At 39.0% G+C, this 18,922-nt stretch overlaps 1 protein-coding gene across 2 annotated transcripts in view; it reads left to right on the forward strand.

Moving 5' to 3' along the window:
• RNF115 (ring finger protein 115) overlaps nt 1-18,922 on the forward strand; it is a 78,096-nt gene that overhangs the window by 14,343 nt on the left and 44,831 nt on the right. The window contains exons 2-3 of one of the 2 annotated variants that reach the window (XM_047784830.1): nt 5,989-6,047; nt 10,513-10,555. In XM_047784830.1, coding sequence (XP_047640786.1) covers nt 5,989-6,047; nt 10,513-10,555 — 102 coding nt within the window. Of the gene's footprint in view, nt 1-5,988; nt 6,048-9,272; nt 9,771-10,512; nt 10,556-18,922 lie in introns of those variants that run through there. The other variant, XM_047784831.1, reaches the window with a different exon arrangement.

The raw sequence follows: 18,922 nt of genomic DNA on the forward strand, positions 1-18,922 counted from the left end.
GTCTAATCCGAGCTGTAGCTGCCGGCCTGCGCCAGAGCCACAGCAATTCGGGATCCAAGCCTCGTCTGTGACCTACACCACAGCTCATGGCAACGACGGATCCTTAACCCGCTGAGCGAGGCCAGGGATTGAACCCACAACCTCATGATTCCTAGTCAGATTTGTTAACCACTGAGCCATGATGGGAACTCCCATGTAGAATTCTTAACTGCTAGGCCACCAGGGAACTGAATTTGGTTTTATGTGACTCTTCCTCTGAGACAGATCTTCTCTAGGAGCTAAATTAGATTTCTGAGCTTGTAAGATTGAAGGTTTCAGACCCTGGGTTGTGTGTTCATCAGGGTAATGCACCCTTATAAGGGAAGGAGGGGGCTGAGTTTCCCAAGGCCTCATTTAGCCTTGCCATAAACTTTTTCTTTCAATCCTCAGCAATATAGTTTCTGTTTCTTTCTCTAAAAGAATAGTTATTTTCAATCAATGTAGTATAATGAAAATAGAGGCTTTTTGTTTGTTTGTTTGTTTTTGCCTCACCTGTGGCATATGGAAGTTCCTGGGCCAGGGATCAAATCCGAGCTGTAGCTGTAACCCATATCATAGCTGTGGCAACTCCAGGTTTTTAACCCACTGCACCAGGCTGAAGGTCGAACCTGCAGTGCCACAGAGACAGTGTCAGATCTTGACCCGCAGTGCTGCAGTGTTGGATTCAAGAAAGACCAAGATTCAAAGCTCTTTTCCATCCCTTGGGAAATTTTCTGGTTTTCTGTTACTGCCTTAAAAAAAAAATCACCTCAAAATTTAGTGGCTTAAAACAATATTTTTCATGTTCTCGTGGATTTACAGTGTTCAGCTGGTCAGTTCTCACTTGGGGTCTTTCACGCATTTGTGGTCAGATAGAACCTGGATATGCAGCCATCTGAAGGCTCTCCGGGGATAGACTTTCAAGATAATTTTTCCCTCTTAGAAGAGCAAATCCTTGTCTGTCCCAGTGCTCCTCTACGTGATCTCTCTCTGTCCAGTAGAATAGCCCAGACTTTTGTGTCTGCTTAGGGCTTAAAGACTCAGGAAGCCGAAGCTGTTAGAAATGGCCCACCCAGTATTTCTATAGGTAAAGAAATACCCTGCCTCTGCCAGATTCAAAGACGGTGAAGGGTCACATTGTAGAAGAGCATGTAGGTTGGGAGATGTTGTTGGGGCCATCTTTGGAACGTCATATCTGCTACAGACAACTTACTTCTTTCTTACAATTTACTTCATGTTTGTATCTGTGAAATAGAAGTAAGTGTTTACCTCGCAGAGTGGTTGAGAGGAATAACACAATGTCAGGCACATCATAGGTGTTTGATAAATCGAAGCACTCTTTCTCTTCAATTCTCTAACATAATAGATTATTTCTGTTTTACTCTTACTTTGGGTCACAGTTCAGTACATAGCATTTTCTCGACCTATGTTTCTCAGACTGTTGTAACTTAAAAGTCTTTTTCATGGAAAATTTCAAACGTATCAAGAGTAGAGAGGATAGTATAAGAAACCCATGTATAACAGCTTCAGTAATTATCATCAGGTGGTCAGTATTACTTCATTCACCTCTACCCTTACTCAGCATCGTGTTTCCAGATTAGTTTGAAGCATTTGCTTTAATTTTTGAGTCTTGAGTGTGAAGGAGTGGGGAAATTAGGGGGAAAGTAGTGACTAGTGTGATTCCAGAAGAAGAATGGTGGAATGCTATCAGACCTTTAAAAAAAAATCTAGAAACTGGAGTTACAATATCTTTAGAATGTTATTTTGGGCTTTTAGGCTTCCAAGAGAATGATTTTCTCAGGCCAGACTTTTGTTCTGAGATCATACTACTGAAGTATGTGAGAGACAAGTGTGCCTTTTTTATTTTGATAATTATAGGAAATGATGAGCTTGTGGATTCTAAAAACTTCTCTATTTCCTGCAATGTTGATTTTAGGAGGGATAGTTCATAGCTGACAGGTTTGTTCTATGATGACCAATTCCACTATTTTATGGAATAATCCATTTGCAGAGCATTTTGGTTCTCTTCCCTATAATCAAAATAGAATTATTTAGAAAGATTTGATTGTGCTAGTAAATGGAAAGAGCACGTAGTGACAGGAAGAAGCCCATAGTACTTCTATAATTTGGTGTATACCTCTGAGGTGTCTTATTCTGTGCAGGAGCTATGGTGGCTGACAGTCTTGTTCCTAAGAACCATGCCTGTGGTTGTGAGGAGAGGACTTGCACATTTCTCTGTTCTAAATCTTGCTTCAGCTCTTTTTTTTTGTCTTCCCAATTATGGTATCTGCCTTTTGAAATGAATTTCTCTCTACCACAACTCTAAATCATCGAAAGCTCAGTGTCAGTATGGACGACCCTTTAAAGACCTTCATCTCTACTCCACTTTAACCACCTACTCCCACAACTATCTTGGACTTTGTGATCACCCAGAAGAGTTATACCTCTGATAGAGGCTTCACTATCCCATGAACAGGCCACAACTTCTTAAGCTTCCAGCTCTTTTAATTCCTTTCTTCCACTCCAACTATTCTCTGATTGTATTAGATTCTGGTACCTTAACTTCTAGCTGTAAGGTGTATGGCAAGGAATTTCATGTTCATTTATTGAGTAAATATTTACTACACACCTGTCTGTCTTAGGGATGTAGTGGTGAACAAAACTAATGTGGACCTTGCCATTATGAACTTAAAGCTTACTGAATCATGACAGACATTTAAAAAAAAGCATTAAACACATAATTACAAATTGTGATAAGTGCTATAAAGGAATGAACAGGGTGCTGTAGGAGGACATACCAAGAGGAAGCTACTTTAGATTAGAAGATGAAAAAGGGGCTTTCTGATATGACATTAAAAGGGAGACTTAAAGGACTAGAAGTTCCTTGCCATGCAAAAAGTTAGAGGAATAGTGTTTCAGTTGTAGAAGCAGTATGTGTGAAAGTGTGGAGACAGAGATGAGTTTGATGAGTTAGGAGAATTGAAAGAAGGCCTTTGTGACTGAAATTCACTGAAGGGAGGGAGCTTGTAGCCTGAAATGAGATTGGCACATTGCACAGAGACCAGCTGAATCAGGGCCTTGTAAGTCATGTTTAAGAGCTTGATTTTATTCTAAGTGTTATTAGAAATAGTTAAGTTTTTTTTTTTCTTTTGTCTTTTTAGGGCTGCACATTTGGAAGTTTCCAGGCTAGAGGTCGAATTGGAGCTGTGGCTGCTGGCCTGCATCACAGACACAGCAATGCTAGATCCAAGCCACGTCTGTGACCTACACTGCAGCTTACAGTAATGCTGGATCCTTAACGCACTAAGTGAGGCCAGGGAGAGACCTGCATCCTCATGGATGGTAGTCGGATTTGTTTCCACTGAGCCATGACGGGAACTCTTAAAAAGTTTTAAATGGGAAATGATGTCCGTTTTATCTTTTTAAAAAGATCATTCTGACTTCAGTATGCAGAACAGATAAGAAAAGGCTAGAAGAGAAGCAGGACAACACTGAATAAGAGGGAAGTTATTCAGTGTCTAGAGCCAGTGCTGGCTTGGGTTAAGATAGTATGGCGCGGTGGGCAAGGGGTAGATGTGAGAATGTATTTGAGGTAGGAGTGCCAGGATTTGATGTGGAAGGTAGCAGAGAGGGAGGTGTCAGGAATGACTCCTAGGTTTCCAGTATGAACAAACTGATATGCTACCTCTTGAATGGTGTGTGTGTGTGTAAGACAGAAAAGGAGCATGAGAGAGAATACGTATGAGGCTAAGTGAATCTGAAATTTAGAAGAGTGGCCTGGGTTGGAGGTAACACATTTGGGAGCTGTTCCATATAGGGGATATTTATTTATTTTTGTTTTTATTTTTTTCATGTAGGGGCTGTTTAAAGCAGTGGGAATGAGTGAGAGAACAAGAGAAAAGAGTTCCCATTGTGGCACAGTGGTTAACGAATCCGACTAGGAACCATAAGGTTTTGGGTTCGATCCTTGTCCTCGCTCTGCAGGTTAAGGATCCAGCGTTGCTGTGAGCTGTGGTGTATGTCGCAGACACGGCTCAGATCCTGCATTGCTGTGGCTTTGGTGCAGGCCGGTGGCTATGGCTCCGATTTGACCCCTAGCCTGGGAACCTCCATATGCCACGAGAGCGGCCCTAGAAAAGGCAAAAAGCCAAAAAAAAAAAAAGAAGAGAAAAGAAAGAGAAAGCTCTGTAATGGTGACAACATTTTGTAATTAATTTTTTTTTCTTTTTAACTTTAGACATTAGGATAAAGATTAGCTTCCTAAAGTCAATCTCCTTTGCTTTCAGATAAACTCTTAGTGGGAAAGAAAGGAATGGGAGGATGGAGGGATGAAGGATAGAGGGGCTCAGGGATTAATGTGGTCTCCAGATTACTTCATTTCTGAAGTAGTTCACTGTGTGCACATTATGAGTATTTCTCATCCTTCATATGTGTGATGGAGAAAAATTTGAGAGCTTTTAATGCGCAGGGTAAAGTTTGGTTATCTGATGTTTTCCGAAGTCTGGTTCCAGCCTGCCTGTCTGCATGCATCATGCCATTCCCCTCCAACCTCCTTGCATGCTGTATTCTATTGTTAGGATCTTTAACCCATGATTTCCTTTTTTATCATGCAATCGGACTAATATTTTGAGTCTGTGTTTCAGACAAAGCTTTCCCTGATTCTTTCAGGCAAATATTGATGAGTATTTGTATCCCCAGTGTGCATTGATTAAAACAATTCTTTAATTAACTTTTACTCTTTGCATTAACTGTCTTGTCACCAAACTAATCTCCTTGACAGAAGGGACTGGTGTTTTTTTTTCTTTATATCTCTTTTAGGACTATCTTTGCGTAGCTTACATTTTCTCCTGATAAGACAAATTTGGGTTTAGAAAATATAGAACAAGAAAATAGTTGAAAATGTCTTTCCCAGATCTACTTTAATAGGTAATTAAAATATACCTTTAAAAACTATTATAAGGCAATCTCTAGAGTATATTCTTTCTTAATAGCCCCAAAGCTTGATATTATTTATTTAAAAGAACTATTCATGGTACTGGAAGAAATTGAAACTGATCCAATGGAATTGTTCTGATTTGAATTAACATTTTTATAGAGTACTTGAGAATACTAAGCTTTATTTGAAATTATTGATAATCAAAAGTTAGATTAGAAATATTGTGAAACTTCACTGTAAATTCCTAGTCTACAAATTGATTATTCTGTGATCGTTTATGTCTTGTGTATGTACATAGTAAAAGTAAAAAGCTGGTTGCAGTTGCAGTTTGGATCCTAAGTTGCTGTGGCTGTGGAATAGGCTGGTAGCTGCAGTTCCAATTCGACCCCTAGCCTAGCAACTTCCATATGCCATACCTGGAAAAAAAAAAAAAGGCAGTTTCTGTACCCATCAATACTCTTACTGCTCTGATATATCTAGTTGAGCCTTTTCATTAGATTTGAAGAGAAAATTAGATAATGAATTGATTCCAGTTTTTTTTTTAATCAAAGTAAAAAAAAGTCTTTGACATTCTTCCTTTCAGCTTTCAGTGGGAACCATCTGCAGATGTCTCATGGAATTCTTCTTCTTTTTTTTTTTTTTTTTGTCTTTTTAGGGCCACATCTGCAGCATATGGAAGTTCCCAGGGTAGGGGTCCAATTGGAGCTACAGCTACCAGCCTACAGTCAAAGCCACAGCTTGTGATCCAAGCATGTCTACGACCTTTACCACAGCTCATGGCAACACCGGATCCCTAACCCACTGAGTGAGGTCGGGGATTGAACTTGCATATTTATGGATACTAGTTGGATTCATTTCTGCCGTGCCACAACGGCAACTCCTCCCCCCCCCCCTTTTTTTTTGGAATTCTTTATTTGAGAATCAGGAGGTACATATAACATTTCAGAGCATTAGCTGTGTATTGGATTTTATTCTGAAATGATATACTTAGCTTTCTAGTGAAAGACTTTTATATTTCTTCCTTTCTTTTATAGGAATATATTTGTCCCAGATGTGAATCAGGATTTATTGAAGAAGTGACAGATGATTCCAGGTATTCTACAATTTCATGAATAAATCAGTCATTCTGTTATCAAAATTATTTTCTCTCAGTGTCGACTGAGTGAATAGAAAGAATTTGTTTTGTAGTTTTTACTCTGTTAAGAAAGAGAGAGAAGAAAAGTGGCAGAGCAAAGGGGAAGAAAAATGGGGAAATTTGGAAAAGATAAACAAGCTATGCTAGCCAGGGAAACTGAGTTATTATCTTGAGGAAGGCTTGGGTCTCTTGCTATTAATTAGGATTATTGTCAAGCTTATGCCTTTTTTTTTTTTTCTTTCTATGGCCTCACTTGAAGCACATGGAAGTTCCTAGGGGTCGAATCAGAGCTACAGTTGCTGGGCTACACCACAGCCACAGCAACGAGGGATCTGAGCCACATCTGCAACCTACACCGCAGCTCATGGCAATGCTGGATCCTTAACCCATTGAGCGAGGCCAGGGATGGAACCCACAACCTCGTGAATACTGGTTGGGTTCCTTACTGCTGAGCCACAACGGGAACTCCCTTATGCCATTTTACCACTGTAATATTAACGTGTTGTAATGCTTGAAATTGGCTCTTGTTGCTCTTACCGATGGTATAAAAATCTATAAAAAGGGGAAATATTTCTAAAAGGGATAATATTATATATTACTTCTTGGTTAATATGAATAAAACTGAAAGCTTAATGAAAAGTAGAATAGTGTTGATGGGATAGCCTTTTTTGGGTAAATGTAATAACGCCTGTGTTCTTTCGTGGCTATCTGGTTAAACATTGGTTGGACAATTGAAGAAGTACTGATTAGATAAAAAGAATCTATAATCTGAAGCTTCTTTTAATCTTGGAACGACTTTGGGGATTTTAATAGCAGTAAATAATTCCTTTACTGTTGCTGTTGGCAGAGTATAAAGTTCAAGGTCCCTTCCACATCAAGAAAAACTACACATTTTACAGTATGTAAAATTAATTTAACTATTAATGATCAGTGATTATATGTATAAATGAACTGGAGCTTCTGGATCAGCATATGGCATGGGATCTACATTGGTATGAACACTTAAATGCTGATCCAATAACCTTGGTTTTAATTAACACAATACCAAATCTAAACCTGTAAGATTGGCATGATAGCAAAATTAGCAGTTTTGTGTGGATGGCATGCTAGCTTTGGATAGCTTTTTATTTGTGCTTTTATAATTGCATCAAATACTTATTTCAAGCAGTTATGCTTTGCATATATTAAATAAAGAGCATATTGGCTCTTGGGGGATGATTTTTTCCTAAGTTTTAAAATAGTAATCCTGGTTTCTTTAGCTCTGTATACATAGTGTGGTTATAAATGATGTTAGTGATTAACTGTGGGTTGAATCTTTCCTAGCAGGAAACTGTGGATTCTGTAGATCTTGTTCTCACTTGACTTAATTCTTTTATTTATTTGTAAGTTAAAGATTGTCCTCTACAGGTACCATTGATAGCAGGTACTCAAATGCAAAGATTATGTCTTTTGAAAAAAATCAGTATTTTATTTTATTAAAAAATCTTTTTGGGGGGAGTTCTTGTCATGGTGCAGCGGAAACAAATCTGACTAGAAACCATGAGGTTGCAGGTTCGATCCCTGGCCTCGCTCAGTGGGTTAAGGATCTGGTGTTGCTGTGAGCCGAGGTGTAGGTTGCAGACATGGCTTGGATCTGGCATTGCTGTGGCTCTGGCGTAGGCCAGCAGGAACAGCTCTGATTAGACCCCTATCCTGGAAACCTCCATATGCTGCGGGTGTGACCCTAAAAGGACAAAAGACCAAAAAAAAAAAAAAAATTTTTTTTTGTCTTCCATATGTACCCGTGGCATATGGAAGTTTCCAGGCTTGGGGTTGAATTAACGGCCTACGCTGCAGCCACAGCAATGCAGGATCCAAGCCTTGGCTGAGACCTACACCACAGCTCAGGGCAACGCCAGATCCTTAACCCACTGAGGGAGGCCAGGGATCTAACCCACATTCTCATGGATACTAGTCAGTATTGTTACTGCTGAGACATGACAGGAACTCCCCGAAAGATCAGTATTTTTAATAGTCAAAGAAATCTTTTTCTTAGATTAGTGTCTTAGAGGTAACATGATATTCCTTTCTATAAAGTTCATAAACATTTGCTGATTTGAATACTTAGCAATTACAGTGGTAAGTAGTGGATGACAGAAATTAATGAGAGGAAGTCCTTACATGTAAATATTGGATAATGGTTTCCATTTGCTATAGACATTCATCTAGAGGGGCATCTTTTAAGTTTTCTTCAACTTTGCAACATTTCTCAGAACAACAACGTGATTGTTTTTATTATCCCTTTTCTGTGATTAACCCTATTACTTGCGCTCTTTCTTTCTTTCTTTTTTTTTTTTTTTTGCCTCATCCAGAGCATGCAGAAGTTCTCAGGCTAGGGATCGAACTGAGCCACAGCAGTGACGATGCTGAATTCTTAACACCTAGGCCACCAGGGAACTCTAGCCCTATCAGTCTTAAAATACAAAGGAATATTAAGGAAAGGGAATGAGTGAGTTTCAGGGGTGAAGAGCCCCAAAAGATAGAGTGGATAGCTTTAATTACAAAGGATATTTGAGTCCCTGAAACTATATATATAGTAAAGGCAGGAAAGAGCCCTGGAGGCCTATCTAGGTTTGAGCAATAAAATGGATACACAGTGGTAGTTCCCCCCCCCCCATTATTTATTTATTTAGCACAGATGTACTGGTACCTTTGGGCTTGTTCTACATTTGAAGTGTTTTTTGCAAAACAACTTTTTTTTTTTTGTCTTTTTAATTTTTTTGCCATTTCTTGGGCCGCTCCCACGGCATATGGAGGTTCCCAGGCTAGGGGTCTAATCAGAGCTGTAGCCACCAGCCTGTGCCAGAGCCACAGCAACTTGGGATCCGAGCCGTGTCTGCGACCTATACCACAGCTCACAGCAACGCTGGATTGTTAACCCACTGAGCAAGGCCAGGGATCGAACCTGCAACCCCATGGTTCCTAGTCGGATTTGTTAACCACTGCGCCACGACAGGGACTCCCGCAAAGCAAAACAATTTTTAACTTTTTTTTTTTTTTTTTTTTTTTTAGCTGTAGTGTGGCATGTGGTAGTTCTCAGGCCAGGGACTGAACCCCCGTCATAGCAACGACTCATGCCACTGCAGTGACAATGCCAGATCCTTAACCCACTACTCTGCAAGAGAACTCCAAGAATTTTTAACTTCTGAAACAAATACAATTGTTAAATGGTTTCTAATTAGAGAATAAGGCCTGAGAATGATGATACAGAGAATGGCATTGGCTTTGCTTTTTCACTTTTGGTTTCAGACTAACCAGGGTGTGTTTGTTTCCCCAGTGAGCTAAATGCAATGCCTGGACTGATATTGCTATTCTGAAAATGAAAGCTATTTGTAGTAGTTTGGACTTTATCATTGGGGTGAGTGCGTGCATGTTTGTGTGTGAGTGTGTATACATTTGTGCACTTGTGAGCATCTCTTGAGGTAAAAGTGACATCCAGCAGTTCTTCTGATTTTCTTTTTTCTGTCCCCTTTCTGCCAAAATGTGTTAGCCAGTTTCCTCTCTTGGCAGATTTCATGGGGACAGTGGGATCTGATATTTCTTCCTTGCCTTAGGGAATACGTTTACACACGTTATTAATTCAACAATTTTTATTTTCCGGTTATTGGTACGAGATATGGCATTGCAGGGTTTTCAGAAGTGGTGAGTGCTCTGTATAATGGCTGGTATGTAATAAATGCTCTACATATATTTGTGGTATTAATAAAATACAGTCTTTACCTTCTGAATTTATATTTACTAAAGGACGTAGAGGAGTAGAAATGGATGAGACAAATTCTAGATATTTATAATATAGGTCAAATTTAGAATCAAAGTCAGAGTGCAGAGGGGTGTGGAGAAGTTTTATTTGGTTGTTGAGCTTAGAAAAGACTTAATGGAGGATGGGCCCTGAAGAGTAGGTAGGGTAATCAAAGAATAAGATAAACTATCAGAAGAAGAAAAAATATTTATTGAGCTCTTTTATAATATGCTCTTATAAGACCTCTTACATTACTACATTTAATCATTCTCCGTAGTCTCAAATGTTGTGTTCATCTGGTGGTTGAATGGTTTGTTAGTGAAATATTATTTTGCGTATCTTGTTTTATTTCTTAGCCTCTTAGAATAAATGTTTTTCTGCTAGGTCAAATTTGACTTGCATTGCTGGCTGTGGGTCCTTCTTCTCTGTGATAGCCCCTATCACCAATTTTTCACTTGGTTTACCTTTGATTTTGTAGTTTGTTATATTTTTTATAGATTAATCCACATGCCTTTTCAGTGTCATGTGGGATGAGTTATTTTTCCTTACTGGGATTTGTTCTCATTGTACCATTCTATATTTAGCTTCTGGGAGGGAAGCTTGCTCCTTGGAATAGAATCTCTACTCATTGCTTTTTCTCCTCAGTTTTTTAGGTGGTGGCGGCAGTACATCAACACATTTTGCAGAGGTAAGTTTTCCTTTGGCTGTATAGATTCTTAAGGTAGTGAGTGGATGTTGAAACTGACAGATTTTCACTTTCCAGTGCAGCAAAACATTAGAATGTATAAGAAAAATTTGGGCCAGAGTAGCCCTAGAAATATTTGTTTTTAGCAGTTGGAACTTTGGCATGTTACTTTTGGTAAACCTTTGACTAGGAGAGAGCTATGCTGCTTGAAACCTGGTGGTGTTTTCAATTCGGTTTTCTGCTTCTTCATTGTGTATATGATGTGAGAATAAAAGCTTGTGTTGTTTTTGGAATAACGGTATTGCAGACTGTTAGTGGCGTGACAGCAAAGTAAAGAGAGGGCCAGGACGAGTTGTAATTGAATTCACAGTGAGGCAGAGTCTTCAGTTTTACACAGAGGTACTGGTTTCTAGAGGTTACCTCTAATGAACATAGTAGTTTGGTAAACTAATTGGAATTTGGGGGCTGGATTAAGGATAAAATATTTACTTGCCTTCCAGGTCTCAAGATGGAACCTGTAATTAATTTCCAGTTCTTTGTATAATGCAATATCCATATTTTTGGGGAAAAAATCTTAATTAGGATTTGAAAAAAGGCATTAATCTGCATCCTTGATACCATTTTATATTAAACTCAGAATAGTTTTCTTTTTTCATTTGATCCATTGACTTAAAATATTTTTTGACCATTTTAACCTTTTTTTTTTGGTCTTTTTTGCTATTTCTTGGGCCGCCCCTGTGGCATATGGAGGTTCCCAGGCTAGGGGTCTAATCGGAGCTGTGGCTGCCAGCCTACGCCAGAGCCACAGCAACACAGGATCCGAGCTGCGTCTGCAACCTACACCACAGCTCACGGCAACGCCGGATCGTTAACCCACTGAGCAAGGGCAGGGACCGAGCCCGCAACCTCATGGTTCCTAGTCGGATTCGTTAACCACTGTGCCACGACGGGAACTCCATTTTAACCATTTTTAAGTGCACAATTTAAGTATACAATTTTAAGTGGCATTAAATACCCTTGGTTTGGAATCACTTAGAGATTATATCCCACAAGGGACAGACCAGCTCTGTCTACAGAAAACACTGGATTGCTTTTGCTCCTATTGCCATACAACGTGATTGGCTCTAGAAAGCTAACAGATACTAAAAGAAAAAAAAAAAAAAAAAAACAAAACTTAAATCATACTATCAGTTTCTTTGTGTTTCAGGATCAAACTATCTCCTTTCTGGAGATAGTTCAAGTACCTGGAGAACTGGCAAAACTTTTTGGTATTTATTTGTGTGTAAATTAATACTGTATTTGCAGTGTATATGAAAAGTGGTATTTAATAAGAAGCCCATAAAACCCTAAGCTTCTCTCCATTATCTTATGAGAATTATCTAAAGACCTGTAGCTCCCCAGATTTTTATGTTGTTAGATAGTCAAGAAACTTGATGAACTGTTTGGGTAACAGTCTTATTTTTTAAGGGCATTTTCTTTTAGTTATGGTCTTTGGTTCTTAATATCCAGTATTACGCTTTTTTCTTAACTGCCTAGGTACCTGGGTTGGTTATTGGGTTCAAAGCAGATTATATCTTTGAACTTCCATTTTTATTTTCTCATTTTGGTGGGTGGAAAAACACTGCTTAAAATGTATTCTGCCAGCCAGGCCTAGAAACCTTTTTGTTTTAGTATGTTTTTTCCCTGTGTATTCTATTCCTGATGATACAGGTTGTCACTTGTTTGTTATTCCTTATTGTCCTTGTGTCTTTATTCCTGATAATACAGATTATTACTGGTTTTGCATATGCAGAAGAAACTTTATCTGATTTTCCTTAGTGTTAGTTCTCTTTTAGGAGGTAGAAATACATTGATCTGTCAGTTTTATAGATATGACTCACCAGGTAAGAGATTCATTAAGAAGAAAAATAAATATATATAGTCAGTTTCCTAACTTTAGTAATGCTAAATTTGACACTGACTGCATGGGTTATCCTTCAGGTGTTAAAGTAATTTTGCTTAGTCATACCCTATGACTTCATGTTCTTTAGGGTTTGTAGCAAGGGCATGGTTATGCCCAGTTTTCACTGAAAGAATATTTCACTTGTCTCTTCTTAAGTGATATTTTGCACTTAAAAAGTAGAAAAAAAAATCTCTTTATTATAGATGTTGTCAGAGATTTTTAAAAATCAACTAAGAAGTATACATGGAAGGCACCTCCAGCGCTCTGCTAGAAGTAGGGGTGAGAACCAAATGTCAAGCTTGTCTTGCCCGCAAGGAACTTATAATTTCGTTGGGAAGCAAATGCAGACGTAATGAAACAAATATGAAAACAAGAAAGAGTGTGCAGAGCGTATAATAAACTTACTGTGGGATCTGTGTAACGAGTACAGTAGAAGGAGAGATTAGGTGGGTTGAAGTCTTTTGGGAAGACTGAAGTCTTTAGGAAAAGAGACATATGCCTGAATCCAAATTGCCTGAGTTTAAATCCTGGTCCACAACTTACTGGGTCTGTAACCCGGGAAAAATTGCTTAGAATTTTCTGTGCCTCTGTTTCCTCCTTTGTAAACTGGGGAAAACAGTATTACCTACCTCAGAGTGTTGTTGTGAGGATTAAGTGAGTTGATATATGTCGGGCAGGTAGGCCATGTAGTGATTGCTTAATGAATTTTAGCTTTTATTAAGACTTCATGGAGAAGGTAAAACAAGGCTTCAGGTACCTTAAAGGGTAGGTGGTACCTTAAAGAGCCTTAAAGTGTAGGTGGAATTTAGATAAGCAAAAAGGTGAGAAATACTATCTCAACCTAGTATTCATAGGCTATAAGGTTTTATATCCATGTCCCTGGAGGAAAAACTTAGAAAATTATAAATGGAAACAATATATTTTTCTTTTCCATATTTCATTTGGTAATTTCAGCAAAGGCTTATGCACAATTTTGCTGTTTTTCTTCAACCGGAGTTGTTTGTACAATGAAGGGGTTATTTTCTTTTTCTTTCTTTCTTTCCTTTTTTTTTTTTTTTCTCTTTTAGGGCTGCACCTGTGGCATATGGAGGTTTCTAGGCCAGGGGTCAAATCGAAGCTGTAGCTGTCAGCCTACGCCACAGCCACAGCAATGCGGGATCTGAGCCGCATCTGCCACCTACACCATAGCTCAGGGCAATTCTGACCCCTTAACCCACCAAGGAAGGCCAGGGATTGAACCCAGGTCCTTGTGGATACTAGTCAGGTTTGTTAACCACTGAACCAGAACGGGAACTCCTAGAGGTTATTTTCTTAATTAGCATTTACTAATATCTGAATTCTTAAAATACTAGGTATATTAGAAACTTAGTCCAAGCAAAATTTCTTTCTTTTTTTTGTGTCTTTTTTTTTTTTTTTTTTTTCCGGGGTCTCACCCGAGCAGCATATGGAGGTTCCCAGGCTAGGGGTTGAATTGGAACTGTAGCCGCTGGCCTACACCACAGCCACAGCAACGTGAGATCTGAGCTGCGTCTGCAACCTATACCCCAGCTCACGGCAACCCTGTATCCTAAACCCACTGATTGAGGCCAGGGATCGAACCTGCATCCTCATGGATGCTAGTCAGATTCATTTCCGCTGAGCCATGATAGGAACTCCCCAAGCAAAATTTGTGACAAAATCAGTATTGGTTTTTTTTTTAAGTGGGTTGGGGGCGGGGAGATAGGGAAAGTGGATGAGGATGGAGGAGGGTTGCTGATTAAATGGGAATTGTTTTGAGTAAAGTGTGAGGGTCAATGGGAAAGTGAATCTTAAAATGTTGCTAGCAGATGGTGGAGACAGAGGACATAACTATACTGAGGTCCCTGTTGTGATAACCTGGGAATTGAGCCCATGGCTGTCTGAGGGTTTTATTGATTACTTGAAAGCTTCTGACCATGACCTGATGCCAGTGAGACATCTGATCTGAAAGTCTCAGCTTACCTGAATAGATCACTTCAGTGCAAGACTGGCTGTGGCTGCTATCTCAGATTAGCAGAAAATAAGGTAGATGACTTCCTGGAAAAAGGACTCCCATGTATGCAAGAGGGCAGGGTCCTCTGAGCAGCCTGATTTATATTTATTTAAATAACATTTATTTTGGTACATATGCAGCATTATAATGGCAATGAAAGTGTTAGGAGTTCCTGTTGTGGCCCAGAGGAAACAAATCCAACTAGTATCCATGAGGATGTGGGTTTGATCCCTGGCCTCGATCAGTGGGGTTAGGATTGGTGTTGCTGTGAGCTATGGTATAGGTGGCAGACTTGGCTCTGTTCCTGTGTTGCTGTGGCTGTGGTGTAGGCCAGCTGCTATAGCTCTGATTCGACCCCTAGCCTGGGAACCTCCAGTCTAACCTGGGAGCCTCCACATGCTGTGGTGCAGCCCTAAAAAGAAGCAAAAACGGGGGTATTAAAAATTATATGGAGTCCCAGTATTCTTTTTTTTTTTTTTTTGGCCTTTTTAGGGCCGCACCCGCGGCATGTGGAGGTTCCCAGGGTAGGGGTCTAATTGGAGCTGTAGCTGTCGACCTACACCACAGCCACAGCAACACAGGATCCAAGCCGAATCTGTGACCTACACCACAGCTCACGGCAATGCCAGATCCTCAACCCACTGAGTGAGGCCAGGGATCAAACATGCAACCTCATAGCTTCTAGTTGGATTTGTTAACCACTGAGCCATGACGGGAACTCCTCCATGTACTTTTGAGCCTTATATTGAGGCATCCCTGAGCTGATGGAAGGATGAGCATTGTTTTTATTTTTCTTCCAAAATCCACTGTTTCTGATAGTCATTCTAATGCTTATTATTCTTAAAAAAAAAAACCAACATTCTAGTTTTCCTTAATTTATTGAACAAATAAATTTATTTCCTTAGATGCCTTTTAAAGTATAGGTCTTTTAAATTGCCCTCTTAGCCTTTAAGTTTACAGTAATTTTATTTAGCCTTCCATTTACCTCTAAGTAGAAGCTTTATTTATGGTAAATGGGAGCCCTGTGCTCCTTTGCCTGTTTGCTAATAAAAACTACAACCTTTTTGTAGATGAAGATAGACACTAGGTTTCTAGTATCTAAAAGAGTTAGCTTCTCCAAAAACTTCTCTTGGGTCCATGTGCAGTTCAGAATAAGGTAAAGAGATGTTTGGAACAGCCAATCTTATATCATTTAACTGTGCTGCCAATGGCAATTTAAAGGTATAATGCTTCTGTAGCCATAATAATGATATAATAAATCGTGTAATTTATCTTTCACATGGAATACTTTGTGAAAAGATACACTAAAAATAATAAAAATTATATAATTTTTTGGAAATTTATTTATTGACCAAAAAATTGGTTTTACTGTGTTGGTGGACTTGTTAAATAATTGTTTAAACATTGTTCAAAAATACAATTCTAAAATATAAAAGAAACTTAGATTCCGAAAACCTCACAGAGACATTACAAGAAAACTTTGGGGGTTAATGTGGACCATTATCCCCTCATGAACATAGATGCAAAAATTCTAAACAACATTTTGGCAAATAGAACCCAACAATATATAATGTTGGGTTTATGATGAAGTGGGATTTATCCCAGGAATGCAAGTTCAGCCCAGCACTTGAATGTTAGTTCAACATTTGGAAATCAACCTGTGTAATTCACCATGTGAAGTAACAATAAAAAATAAAAAACAGAGTTCCCGTTGTGGCCAGTGGGTTACGAACCGGACTAGCATCCATGAGGATTCAGCTTCCATCCTTGGCCCTGCTCAGTGGCTTAAGGCTCCAGCATTGCTGTGAGCTGTGGTGTAGGTTGCAGATGTTGCTTGGATCTGGTGTTGCTGTGGCTGTGGCATAGGTTGGCAGCTGCAGCTTCAATTCAACCCCTAGCCTGGGAACTTCCATATGCCACAGGTATGGCACTAAAAAGCAAAAGAAGCAAAAAAAAAATTATATTAAAAAAATGAAAACCATATGATCATCTCAATAGATGCAGATAAGATATTTTACAAAATATCATACCAATTTTTTATTAAAAACTTTCCTCAAACTAGAAATAGGTGGGAACTTCCTTAATCCGACAGAGAGGATCTATTTAAACCTCCAGCTAACATAATTCATGGTGAAAACGGAGTGTTTTCCAGCTAGATCAGGAACAAGGTCAGGATGTCCACCCTTACCACTTGTGTTCAGCATTGCAGTGGAGTGAAATTGTAGCCAGTGTAATAAGGTAAGATAGATAGATGTAAGTGGCATTCAGATTGGAATGGAAGAAGTAAAATTGTCTATTGACAGTTGACATGATCTTTTGTGTAGAAAAATCTGATGGAATCTATATTAGAAGCTATTAGAAGTGGTTAATGTAGCACAATTGTTCATAGCAGCTATTTGTAATAGTCAAATTACAAATAGTTTCAACTCAGATGTCCATCAGTGTTTGGATCAACAAATTGTGGTATATCCATAATATGGAATACTACTTAGCAATATAAAGTATCTAGAATATGGCTCAGCCTAAACTCATACATGTGAAAATATGGATAAATCTCAGAATAAGTTGTATAAAAGAGGTACATACAATATGATTAAGTAAAGTGTGTGTACAATATGATTATCTTTACATGAAATCCTAGAAAATATAAAATTCTAGAAAATACAAACCATAGAGTGATCAGTGGTTGCTTGAAGGCAGAGAGGGGCAGGAGGGAGGATGTTACTAAAGAACACTAGGAAACTTTTGGAGGTGATGGATATGTTCCTTATGTTGATATAATGCTTTCATGACATTGGCTGTGAGCATTTTTCAAAATTGCATTTCTGGGGTTAATAATTTGAAATTGACTCATCAGTTGACTCATCTCTGTAGACTATAATATTTTTTGAGATAGAACTCACATACTATGTAATTTGTCCTTTTAAAGTGTACTTTTCAGAAGTTCCTGTCATGGCTCAGTGGTGATGAACCTGACTAGGAACCATGAGGATGTAGGTTCAATCCCTGGCCTCACTCAGTGCATTAAGAATCTGGTGTTGCTGTGGGATATGGTGTAGGTTGTAGACTCAGCTCGAATCTGGCATTGCTGTGGCTGTGGCTGTGGCTGGCAGCTGTAGCTCCGATTCAACCACTAGCCTGGGAACTTCCATGAGCTGCAAATGCAGCCCTAAAAAAGAAGAAAAAAAAGAAAAAAGTGTACTTTTCAGTGGTTTTGGTATAAAGTTGTACAGCCATCACCATTATCTAATTCTAGAACATTTTCATCACCCCTGAAAGAAATTCTGTACCCTTAAGTAGTCATTCTTTTATTCTCCTTGATTCCCCGAGTCCTAGGAAATCACCGATCTTATTTTCTGTTACTATTGCCTATTTAAGGCATTTGATCTACATGGGATCATACAATATGTGACTTTTGTGACTGACTTTCACTTACTATGTTTTCAAGATCATCCACATTGTAGCATGTATCAGTAGTTTTTTTTTATGGCTATGTAATATTCTGTTGTATGGCTACATTTTGCCTATCTGTTGATCAGTCGATGGACACTTGCATTGTTTACACTTTTTTTCTTTTCTTTGTTTTTATTACTCAAATGAATTTATCACATCTGTAGTTGTATATAATGATCATAACAATCTGATTTCACAATCACAATCACAATCTGATTTCCATCCCACAGCCAAGCACATCCCCCCTCCCCCCAAACTGTCTCCTCTGGAGACCGTAAGTTTTTCAACATCTGTGAGTCAGCATCTGTTCTGCAAAGAAGTTCAGTCTGTCCTTTTTTCAGATTCCACATGTCAGTGAAAGCAGTTGTTGTTGGTGTCTCATTGTCTGGCTGATTTCACTTAGCATGATAGTTTCTAGGTCCATCCATGTGGCTGCAAATGGCATTATTTCGTTCTTTTTAATGACTGAGTAATATTCCATTGTGTATATGTACCACATCTTCTTGATCCACTCCTCTGTCGATGGACATTTAGGTTGTTTCCACGTCTTGGCTATTGTAAATAGTGCTACAATGAGCATTGGAGTACATGTGTCTTTGCAAGTCGTGGTTTTCTCTGGGTAGATACCCAGGAGTGGGATTGCTGGATCAAATGGTAGTTCTATGTTTAGTTTTCTGAGGAATCTCCATACTGCTTTCCACAGTGGTTGCACCAATTTACAATCCCACCAACAGTGTACTAGGGTTCCTTTTTCTCCACACCCTCTCCAGCACTTATTGTTTGTAGACTTTTGGATGATGGCCCTTCTGGCTGGTGTAAGGTGGCACTTCATCATGGTTTTGATTTGCATCTCTCTAATACTGAGTGATGTTGAACATCTTTTCATGTGTTTCTCGGCCATCTGTATGTCTTCTTTGGAGAACTGTCTGTTTAGATCTGCCCATTTTTGGATGGGGTTGTTTGT

The sequence above is a fragment of the Phacochoerus africanus genome, chromosome 6 (assembly GCF_016906955.1).
Source record: "Phacochoerus africanus isolate WHEZ1 chromosome 6, ROS_Pafr_v1, whole genome shotgun sequence".
Taxonomy (NCBI): Eukaryota; Metazoa; Chordata; class Mammalia; order Artiodactyla; family Suidae; genus Phacochoerus; species Phacochoerus africanus.